This window comes from Onychostruthus taczanowskii, unplaced genomic scaffold, assembly GCF_017590055.1.
Source record: "Onychostruthus taczanowskii isolate IOZ18803 unplaced genomic scaffold, ASM1759005v1 scaffold184, whole genome shotgun sequence".
NCBI lineage: Eukaryota > Metazoa > Chordata > Aves > Passeriformes > Passeridae > Onychostruthus > Onychostruthus taczanowskii.
In genome coordinates this window covers 1224977-1236533 of record NW_024499062.1, presented here as the reverse complement: position 1 = coordinate 1236533, position 11557 = coordinate 1224977, and the positions used below count along the sequence as shown (strand labels likewise).

Genomic DNA, 11557 nt, shown 5'->3' with positions numbered 1-11557 from the left:
CACCCTGCCAGGGACACCCCAAGGGGCCCCCATCCTGCCCCTGCCCGCCCTGGCGCCCCGCGGTGGCTGTCCCGGGCTCTGGGGGGTCCCCTCGGCCGGGGCAGGTGTCGGGGTGCCCCCTGAGCCCGCGCCCCCACACCCGCAGCTATTTCGGGTTCATCACCAAGCACCCGGTGCTGAGCCGCTTCGCCTGCCACGTGTTCGTGTCGCAGGAGTCCATGAGACACGTGGCCGAGTGTGTCGGGTACGGCACGGCGACACGGGGACACGCTGGGTACCGGGGTCCGGCTGTGCCAGGTTTGGGGGGGCTGTGGGTACCGGGGTCCGGCTGTGCCGGCTCTGGGGGTACCAGCCCCTCTCGGTGGGTCTGGGGGTGCCGCTCTGTGCCCCCTGCCCTCGCTGACGCCCCCTCCCCGCCCGCGCCCCCCAGCCGAGCGTTTCAGGAATATTACCAGGAGCACCTGGAGTACGCCTGCCCCACAGAGGACATCTACCTGGAGTAGGGTCCCTGCCACCCCGGCACTCGGGGCCACCCCCAGGGACTTGGGGTCACCCCGGCACTCTGTGTGACCCCCCAGGGACTTAGGGTCACCCCCAGGGACTCAGGGTCACCCTTAGGGACTCAGGGTCACCCTTAGGGACTCTGTGTCACCCCCGGGACTCAGGGTCACCCCCGGGGTCACCCTTAGGGACTCTGTGTCACCTCCGGGACTCAGGGTCACCCCCAGGGACTCAGGGTCACCCTTAGGGACTCTGTGTCACCCCCGGGGGCTTGGGGGTCACTCCAGGGACTCTGTGTCACCCCCGGGGGCTTGGGGTCACTCCAGGGACTCAGGGTCACCCTTAGGGACTCTCTGTCACCCCCAGGGACTCTGTGTGACCCCAGGGACTTGGGATCACCCCGGGACTCAGGGTCGCCCCCAGGGACTCAGGGTCGCCCCCAGGGGGAGGGGGCATCTCCGCGCACCCCCAAATCCGCGCTGCCCCCCCAAAGGAACGGGGATCCCCCAGAGCTGCCCCCCCGCCCCGGGTGTGCTGCCCCTCGTGTCGGTGTCCCCGGCTGTCCCCCCTCCTCCGCCACCGAGCTCGGGCCCCGGGGGGGTCCCGGGGCCGCCCCCTCCTCACTGCTGTGCCTGGTGGTCCCTCGCTTCGGCCCTGTCGCCCAGCGCTATCGTGACTATATCGCCACCCGCTCGATGTCCCGGTATTTATCTGTACTCAGCAGCCAGAGGAGCCCCCGAGCCACTGTGCCACCCCGGCTGTCCCCACGCCGTTGTCACCCACTTGGTCTTTCAATAAAATATATGCTTGGTGTGAGCTGGGGACACTGCTGGGGACAGGGGCGGGACAGGGGTGGGGCAGGGTGGTGACAGTTGTTGGGGACAGTGTCGGGGTCAGTGTTGGGGACACTGGTGGGGACAGGGGTGTGACAGGGTGGGGACAGTGCTGGGGACAAGAGTGGGACAGTGCTGTGACAGTTGTTGGGGACAGTGTTGGGGTCAGTGCTGGGGACACTGGTGGGGACAATGCTGGGACAATGCTGGGGACATCCAGGGTGGACACCCAGGTGATTGGGGACACCCAGAAAAGTGGGGACCCCCCGCCCCTTGTCCCTTTGTCCCTTGGCCGTGCCCCACGAGGGTCCCCCCCTGTCCTGGCACTGGGGACACCAGCGGGTGGCCGGGACCTGCTGGGGGTGTGACACGGGACGGTGGCATCGTGCCATTGGTGTGGCACCTGTGGCAGCCAGGGCACCCTAAATCTCATCCAGGGACACCCCAAAATTCACCCAGGGACACCCCAAAACTCATCCAGGAACACCCCAAATGTCACCCAGGAACAACCCAAAACTTATCCAGGAACACCCCAAAACTCAGCCAGGAACACCCCAAATGTCACCCAGGGACACCCCAAAATTCACCCAGGGACACCCCAAAACTCATCCAGGAACACCCCAAATGTCACCCAGGAACAACCCAAAACTTATCCAGGAACACCCCAAAACTCAGCCAGGAACACCCCAAATGTCACCCAGGGACACCCCAAAATTCACCCAGGGACACCCCAAAACTCATCCAGGGACACCCCAAATCTCACTCAGGGACACCCCAAAATCCATCCCATCCATCCCACCCAAAATTCGTCCACCCCAAAATTTGAGGGGCCCCCCAAAATTCAGCTGGGAATATCCCAAAATTAAACTGGGGCACCCCAAAATTCAGCCAGGACATCCTAAAATTCAACAGAGAACATCCCAAAACTCATCCAGGAACACCCCACGACTCATCCAGGAGCACCCCAAAATTTACCCAGGGACACCCCAAAACTCATCCAGGGACACCCCAAATCTCACTCAGGGACACCCCAAAATTCATCCAGGAACACCCCAAAATTCATCCAGGGCATCTCAAATTTCAGCCGGGAACATCCCAAAGTTCAGCTGCGAACACCCCAAAATTCAACGGGGACACCCCAAATTTCAGCCAGGAACATCCCAAAATTCAATGGGGACATCCCAAATTTCAGCCAGGAACATCCCAAAATTCAACGTGGACACCCCAAAATTCAACGGGGACACCCCAAAATTCACCCAGCGGGCTCTGTCCCTGGGGGGGCTCCCGTTGTCCCCCCCTTGCGTGGGTCCGGGACCACCGCGGGATCCGAGCGACCACAGGAGCAGGCGGAGCTTTCTTATAAATTTATTACATAATAATAATAATAATTAATAATAATAATATAATATAAGAAACATAGATCTCTGTGGGGGATGTGTATCACAACGTCAAGGGCGGGAGGCGAATGGCCGCACCTCCGTGACTCCGGAGAAGGAGAAAGCTCCTCCGAAAATCCATACAAAATTAAGGGTGAAGTCAAACTGACCCTGGGAAATTAAAAACGGAACGAAAACCCACAGGTGAGTCCGGCTGGGGGGGCGGAACCGAGAGTGTGGCGGGGCCGGGCTGTGCACATGCAGCAGGCGTGAGGGCGTGGCACATGCATGGGCAGTGAGGGCGTGGCCGGACAGCGGCCCCGCCACGCGTGGGGCTGGCGGGGCCGTCGTCCCCCCCGGGGGCTGAGTGACCCGAGGGGCTTCTGCTCTTTGTCACACTCGGGGGTACGGACTGGCGGATGGAGGGGGGGGAGGCGATGGCGCCGGGCTGGACAACGGAAAAAATATCGACAGCTTGGGGGGAAAAAAACCCCCTTTGGAAGCGGGGGGAAAAGAAAAGGAAAAGTGTCTCCCTTTGTACAGCGGAAAAACCCGAGTGGTGGAGAAGCCATGGGAGGAATCACAGTAACCGCCGCGGCCCGGGGCGGCGCGGCCCGGGGGCGGCGTGGCCGGGGGCGGCGCGGCCGAGGGGTTGGCGTGGCCGAGCCGTGGTCAAGGGGGTGGCGTGGCCAAGAGGCCAAGCGGTGCTCAAAGGGTCAGCACGGGTTGGCATGGCCGAGGGGTGGCCAAGGGCTTGGCACGGCCAATGGGTTGGCGTGGCCAAGGGAGTGGTCAAGGCTTGGCACGGTCAAGGTGTTGGCGTGGCCGAGGGGTTGGCGTGGCCGAGGGAGTGGTCAAGCCTTGGCACGGCCAATGGGTTGGCACGGCCAAGGGGTTGGCATGGCCGAGGGGTTGGCGTGGCCGAGGGGTTGGCGTGGTCAAGGGGTCATCATGGCCAATGGGCTGGCGTGGCCAAGGGGTAGTCAAGGGCTTGGCACGGCCGATGGGTTGGCATGGCCAAGTGGTCAACACGGCCAGTGGATTGGCATGGCCAAGGGGTTGGCTGGCGTGGCCAAGGGGCGATCAAAGGTTCGGCACGGCCGATGGGTTGGCGTGGTCAAGGGATCAACATGGCCGACGGGTCGGCATGGCCAAGGGATCAACATGGCCGACGGGTCGGCACGGCCAAAGGGCCAAGGGGTGGTCAAGGGGTCGGCACGGCCGAGGGGCTGGCATGGCCAAAGGGCTGAGGCGTGGTCAAGGACTTGGCACAGCCAGTGGATTGGTGTGGCCAAGGGCTCAGCACGGCCGAGGGCTCAGCATGGCTGATGGGCTGGCATGGCCAAGGGCTTGGCATGGCCAAGGGCCAAGGGTGCTTAAAGGGTCAGCACAGCTTAGGGGTCAGTGCGGCTGAGGGGTCCATGGGTCTGAGGGCTGACCAAGGGTTTGGCACGGCCAATGGCTTGGCACGGCCAAGGGGTCAGTGTGGTCAAGGGGCCAGCCTGGCCAGTGGGTTGGCGTGGCCACGGCATGGCCGAGGGGTTGGCATGGCCAAGGGGTCAATGTGGCCGAGGGGTCGGCACAGCCGATGGGTTGGCGTGGCCGAGGGGTCAGCGTGACCCCGGGACTGGCATGGCCAAGGGGTCAGCGTGGCCAAAGGTTTGGCATGGCCGATGTGTTGTTGTGACCGAGGGGTCAGTGTGACCCGGGGGTTGGCAGAGCCGGGGGCGACCGAGGGGTCAGTGTGACCCAGGGGTCAGCACGGCCGAGGGGTCAGTGTGACCCAGGGGTCAGCACGGCCGAGGGGTCAGTGTGACCCAGGGGTCAGCACGGCCGAGGGGCCGGGCTCAGGGGTCAGCTGGGCTCCCGCTCTGCCTTCTCCCGGATGGCTTTTCCAAAGGCTCTGGAGATGTCCGGAGCGGGCCGGTGGCGTGGCCGGAGCGGGGACAGGAGCTGGGGACACCGGGAATCGCTCCGTCCCCGCGGGAAGGGGACGGCAGCGCTTTGGGAACAGCCACGGCACCGGCCCGGGGGCACCGTGGGGTCCCGTGGTGGCACCGGGTAGGTGACCCTGGCTGCGGGCACGGGGCCACCCCGGAGCCGGTGGCACCGCGGGGCACAGGCTGGGGGTGCAGAGGGACACCCGGGGGCACGGGGGGGACACCGGGGGTCTGTGCTGGCGGCTGGGGGGGCCGCCCCAGGCGAAGCCGGTTCGCCCGGGGACCCTGATGGCCTTTGGGAAGTCCCTTGTCCTGCTCTGCCACATCCCCGTGGCAGCGCAGGGGACAGGGGTGGACAGGGGTGGGCAGGACAGGGGACAGGGGGGGGCAGGGGTGGGCAGGACAGGGGACAGAAATGACGAGGGCAGGGGACAGAAATGCCGACGACAGGGGACAGAAATGACGAGGGCAGGGGACAGAAGTGACGAGGACAGGGGACAGAAATGACGAGGGCAGGGGACAGAAATGCCGAGGGCAGGGGACAGGATGAGCGGGCGGGGGACAGGAATGACCTGAACAGGAGACAGGGACGAGTGGCGCAGGGGACAGGGATGGGCGGGGCGGGGGACAGGGATGAAGGGGACAGGGATGAATGGCACGGAGGCAAGGATGAGTGGGGCAGGCGACAAGGACAAACGGGACAAGGGGACAGGGATGGACGGAATGGGGATGAGCGGGGCAGGGACAGGATGAGTGACACAGGGGACAAAGGATGAGAGGGACTGGGAACAGGGACAAACAGGACAGGGACAAACGGGACAGGGGGACAGGGGTGAGTGGCACAGGGGACAGGGATAAACAGGACAGTGGGACAGGGATGAGTGGCACAGGAGACAAAGGATGAGAGGGACTGGGGACAGGGACAAACGGGACAGGGATAAACGGGACAGGGGGACAAGGATGAGTGGCACAGGGGACAAAGGATGAGAGGGACTGGGGACAGGGACAAACGGGACAAGGATAAACGGGACAAGGGGACAGGGGTGAGTGGCACAGAGGACAGGGATAAACAGGCTGAGTGACACAGGGGACAGGGATAAACAGGACAGTGGGACAGGGATGAGTGGAACAGGGGACAGGGACAAACGGGACAAGGGAACAGGGATAAACGGGACAGGGATAAACGGGACAAGGGGACAGGGATATACGGGAAGGGACAAACAGGACAAAGGGATAAATGGGACAGGGACAAACGGGACAGGGGTAAACGGGACAGGGACAAACGGGACAAGGGACAAGGGCTAAACGGGACAAGGGCTAAACGGGACAAGGGATAAACGGGACAGGGATAAACGGGACAGGGGTAAACGGGACAGGGATAAACGGGACAAGGGATAAACGGGACAGGGGTAAACGGGACAAGGGATAAACAGGACAGGGACAAACGGGACATGGCTGAGTGGCGCAGGGGACAGGGATAAACGGGACAGAGGGACAGGGATGAGTGGCACAGGGGACAAAGGATGAGAGGGACTGGGGACAGGGATAAACGGGAAGGGACAAACGGGACAGGGGATAAACGGGACACGGATAAACGGGACAGGGATAAACGGGACAGGGACAAACGGGACAGGGGTAAACGGGACAAGGGACAAGGGATAAACGGGACAAGGGACAAACGGGACAAGGGAACAGGGATAAACGGGACAGGGCTAAACGGGACAGGGGACAGGGACAGCAGGACGAGGAGGCTGCGGGGACACAGCGGCAGCTTGGTGGCAGCCCCGGGCGCTGGCGGGACGGGCAGCGCGGGTGGAAGTCGCCTTCTCTGGCGTGGGGCCTGACTGGGACGAGCCGTGGTGTCCCCGCGGCGCGGGTGACACTCAGTGTTCGCCAACACAGGTACGGCTGCAGCTGCTTCAGCGGGAGCTGGGGGTGCCGGGCGGGCACGGCCATTTCCGCCCTCGGGGGGCGCGGAGGAGGACGAGGAGGAGGAGGGAGAAGGGAGGAAGGCTCCTCCGAAATGGCGAGAAGGCGCGCAGCTCTCCGGTCCCAGAGCGAGCTTGAGCGGAGCGGTGGCGCTCCGCGGGTTCGGCCTCTCCGCGGCGAGAGGCGGCCGCGGGCGGGGGGGGTCTCCGTCTCGGTGTGCCCCAAAAAACAGCTGCGGAAGGGGCGGAGACCCGGGGACACCCGGCGGGACGGCGCCGGGCTGCCCGCGCTCAGGCCACCACTGTCACCTTCCACCCGCGCCCGTGGAGCCGCGGGGAGAGCCCGGCGGAGCCCCCGAGCCCGAGGGGACACCGGGGGGCTCCGCGCGGGGACACCGGGACGCCGGTGCCACCCGGGGGACACCGAGAGCGCCGGGGGCTGCCGGGGGCTGCGGGCAGTGGGGAGGGAGGGACAGGGAGGGACAGGGAGGGCAGTGCCAGGCAGGGGTGGGCAGGGTGGTCGGGCAAGGGGGGCAGTGCCAGGCTGGGGTCAGGCTGGGCAGTGCCAGGCAGGATGGGCAGTGCCAGGCTGGGCAGTGCCAGGCTGGGGTCAGGGTGGGCAGTGCCCGCCAGGCTGGGGTCAGATTGGGCAATGCCAGGTTGGGGTCAGGGTGGTCAGGCAGGGTGGTCAGTGCCAGGCAGAGTGGGCAGTGCCAGGCTGGGGTCAGGGTGGTCTGGCAGGCTGGGCAGTGCCAGGCTGGGGTCAGGCCGGGCAGTGCCAGGCTGGGCAGTGCCAGGCTGGGGTCAGGATGGGCAGTGCCAGGTTGGGGTCAGGGTGGTCAGGCAGGGTGGTCAGTGCCAGGCAGAGTGGGCAGTGCCAGGCTGGGGTCAGGATGGTCAGGCAGGCTGGGCAGTGCCAGGCTGGGCAGTGCCAGGACGTGCCGAGGGCAGCGGTGGCCGTGCGGGGCCGTGCGAGCCGAGCGCTCGCGAGGGGACCCCCGTGTCCCCAAGGCGGGGACAGCCAGGTGCCCCGCGGGGATCCCCCCAGGCGAGCGGCCCCGGGAAGGGACAGCCAGAGGAATTCCCGGGAATTCCCCAGGCCCGCAGCTGGGGAAGGAGCCCGCGCCACCGGCACGCGCTCCGCCCGCCGTGCGACATTCCCGCATGCGACATTCCCGCACGCGACATTCCCGCGTGCGACATTCCCGCGTGCGACATTCCCGGCGGGATGCGGAGGGAGCGGGAGCTCCCCGGGATGTGCGGCGGGGCTCGGGACAGCAGCGGGAGGTGGCGGAGGGACAGAGGGGACAGAGGGGACAGGGGAGGCACGGGAGGGGGACACGGGATTGTCTGGGGTGGGATCTGGGGTGGGATTTTGGGTGGGATCGGTTTGGGGTGGGGGCTGCCAGCCTGTCCCTGTGCCCAGAGCGTCCCGGGAATGCCGGACACAGCAGGGGCACAGGGCCGGGGGGCACCGGCCCATGAGGGATGTGGATGGGCTGGATTTGGGGTACAGGTGGGCTGGATTTGGGGGATGTGGGTGGGATGGATTTGGGGGATAAGGATGGGATGGATTTGGAGATAAGGTTGGGCTGGATTTGGGATAAGGGTGGGATGGATTTGGGGATAAAGGTGGGATGGATTTGGGGTCCCGGTGGGCTGGATTTGGGGGATGTGGGTGGGATGGATTTGGGGGATAAGGATGGGATGGATTTGGGGGATAAGGATGGGATGGATATGGGGAATAAGGCTGGGATGGATTTGGGGGATAAGGATGGGATGGATATGGGGAATAAGGCTGGGATGGATTTGGGGGATAAGGATGGGATGGATATGGGGAATAAGGCTGGGATGGATTTGGGGGATAAGGATGGGATGGATATGGGGAATAAGGCTGGGATGGATTTGGGGGATAAGGATGGGATGGATATGGGGAATAAGGCTGGGATGGATTTGGGGGATAAGGATGGGATGGATATGGGGAATAAGGCTGGGATGGATTTGGGGGATAAGGATGGGATGGATATGGGGAATAAGGCTGGGATGGATTTGGGGGATAAGGATGGGATGGATATGGGGAATAAGGCTGGGATGGATTTGGGGGATAAGGATGGGATGGATATGGGGAATAAGGCTGGGATGGATTTGGGGGATAAGGATGGGATGGATATGGGGAATAAGGCTGGGATGGATTTGGGGGATAAGGATGGGATGGATATGGGGAATAAGGCTGGGATGGATTTGGGGGATAAGGATGGGATGGATATGGGGAATAAGGCTGGGATGGATTTGGGGGATAAGGATGGGATGGATATGGGGAATAAGGCTGGGATGGATTTGGGGGATAAGGATGGGATGGATATGGGGAATAAGGCTGGGATGGATTTGGGGGATAAGGATGGGATGGATATGGGGAATAAGGCTGGGATGGATTTGGGGGATAAGGATGGGATGGATATGGGGAATAAGGCTGGGATGGATTTGGGGGATAAGGATGGGATGGATATGGGGAATAAGGCTGGGATGGATTTGGGGGATAAGGATGGGCTGGATTTGGGGATAAGGGTGGGATGGATTTGGGGATACGGGTGGGACGGGTTTGGGGATAAGGGTGGGATGGATTTGGGGGATAAGGATGGGATGGATTTGGGGAATAAGGCTGGGATGGATTTGGGGGATAAGGATGGGCTGGATTTGGGGATAAGGGTGGGATGGGTTTGGGGGATAAGGATGGGATGGATTTGGGATAAGGGTGGGATGGATTTGGGAATAAGGATGAGATGGATTTGGGGTACAGGTGGGCTGGATTTGGGGGATGTGGGTGGGATGGGTTTGGGGGATGTGGGTGCGATGGATTTGGGGGATAAAGGTGGGCTGGATTTGGGATAAGGGTGGGATGGATTTGGGGATACGGGTGGGACGGGTTTGGGGATAAGGTTGGGATGGATTTGGGGGATAAGGATGGGATGGATTTGGGGAATAAGGCTGGGATGGATTTGGGGGATAAGGATGGGCTGGATTTGGGGATAAGGGTGGGATGGGTTTGGGGGATAAGGATGGGATGGATTTGGGATAAGGGTGGGATGGATTTGGGAATAAGGATGAGATGGATTTGGGGTACAGGTGGGCTGGATTTGGGGGATGTGGGTGGGATGGGTTTGGGGGATGTGGGTGCGATGGATTTGGGGGATAAAGGTGGGCTGGATTTGGGATAAGGGTGGGATGGATTTGGGGATACGGGTGGGACGGGTTTGGGGATAAGGTTGGGATGGATTTGGGGATAAGGTTGGGCTGGATTTGGGGTACAGGTGGGCTGGATTTGAGGATAAGGTTGGGATGGATTTGGGGATAAGGTTGGGCTGGATTTGGGGATAAGGTTGGGCTGGATTTGGGGATAAGGTTGGGCTGGATTTTGGGGATAAGGATGGGATGGATTTGGGGATAAGGTTGGGCTGGATTTGGGGGATGTGGGTGGGATGGATTTGGGGAATAAGGATGGGCTGGATTTGGGCTCCCGGTGGCAGGGCGGATCGCGGGGCAGTGACCGTGGCGGGGCTGGCACGGAGGATCTGGGGGGCGCGGGTGACACTTGGTGACACGGCGGGGCTGCCAGCTGCGGGGACACGGCCGAGGGCAGGACCTGAGCTGGGCAGGGGACACCCGGCGGTTTTTTTTTTTTTTTTCCCGGGATTTTTTTTTTTCCCGGCTCGTCGCCCAGCGGGCCCTTCCCCGTTCCCGGGTGGGACAGCGGGGTGGCAGCCGGGGACGGGGACAGGCCACGCGCCCCCGGTGGCTTCCGGAGAACGGCGGGTGTCGCCACGGGGGCGAGGGCTCGGGGACAAGGAGATGGCAGAGGGGACATCCCGGGGACACCCCGGTGCCTGTCACAGGGCAGGGGACATCTCAAGGACACCCCGGTGCCTGTCACAGGGCAGGGGACATCCCGGGGAGGTCCTGGCACCCCGACATAGGACAGGGGACATCCTGGGGACACCCCGGTGCCTGGAACAGGGCAGGGGACATCCCGGGGAGGTCCTGGCACCCCGACAGAGGACAGGGGACATCCTGGGGACACCCCGGTGCCTGGCACAGGGCAGGGGACATCTCAAGGACACCCCGGTGCCTGGCACAGGGCAGGGGACATCCCGGGGAGGTCCTGGCACCCCGACAGAGGACAGGGGACATCCTGGGGACACCCCGGGGGAGCTCCGGGCCCTTTTCCCTGGCAAGGTCGGAAAGGTTCGGAGATGTTGAGGGTCAGGACGGAGCTCCCTGTCCTCCCCTCTTAGCACCAGAAGAGTTTTTTTTTTTTTGTTTTTTGTTTTTTTTAATGCCTTCCTGGGGGCCTCGGCTTTTGGGACCACCGAGCCCTCCCCTCCCGGCCAGCCGGGCTCGCCCCCAGCCCGGGGGACACGCGGGTGGCGCTGGGGACACCGCCGAGGGGGGCGGGGTCCCGGCAGCGCCCCCTCCCCCGGGCATCGTCCCCGCGGCCACCACCAGCCCTGGGACCCCCAAAAGTGGGGACACGACCCCCGGGGACCTCCCTGCTGTGTGCCTGGAAGACTCGGTGTGTCCCAAAACGCAAGTTTGGTTTTTTTTTTTTTTTTTTCTTTTTTTTTTTTTTTGTTTGTTTTTTGTTTTTTGTGTGTGTGTGTGTGTGTTTTTGTGATTTCTCTGAATCTTTACAAATCCAGAGCGCCCGAAAGGAGCTGTTTCGGGGTGGGGGGGGGTGGGATTTTAGGGGGTTGTTGTGGTGTGTTTAAAAAGACTTTTTCACATTCATTCAGTCGCTTAAAAACTCCCGCGAGCCACGGGCGTCTCCTCCAGTCCAGAGATAGGAATTTTTTTTTAGGAAAATCCTAACAAAAACCAGGTGGCTATAGCTCTGGAGATATAGATATATAGATATTCTCTCTTTCCAAATATAGAGCTGCTTAAAAAGATGCAAAACGAGGGATGAGCAGGATTTTGGGGGGGGG

At 62.6% G+C, this 11557-nt stretch overlaps 1 protein-coding gene across 1 annotated transcript; it reads left to right on the top strand.

Moving 5' to 3' along the window:
- The first annotated feature begins 10037 nt into the window (after positions 1-10037).
- On the top strand, positions 10038-11551 carry LOC121334155 (translation initiation factor IF-2-like). Its single transcript, XM_041401055.1, has 2 exons — positions 10038-10640; positions 10762-11551. Exons 1-2 carry the CDS (start codon positions 10044-10046, stop codon positions 11245-11247), a joined length of 1083 nt encoding a protein of 360 aa, XP_041256989.1. The 5' UTR covers positions 10038-10043; the 3' UTR covers positions 11248-11551.
- The last annotated feature ends 6 nt before the right edge of the window (positions 11552-11557 follow it).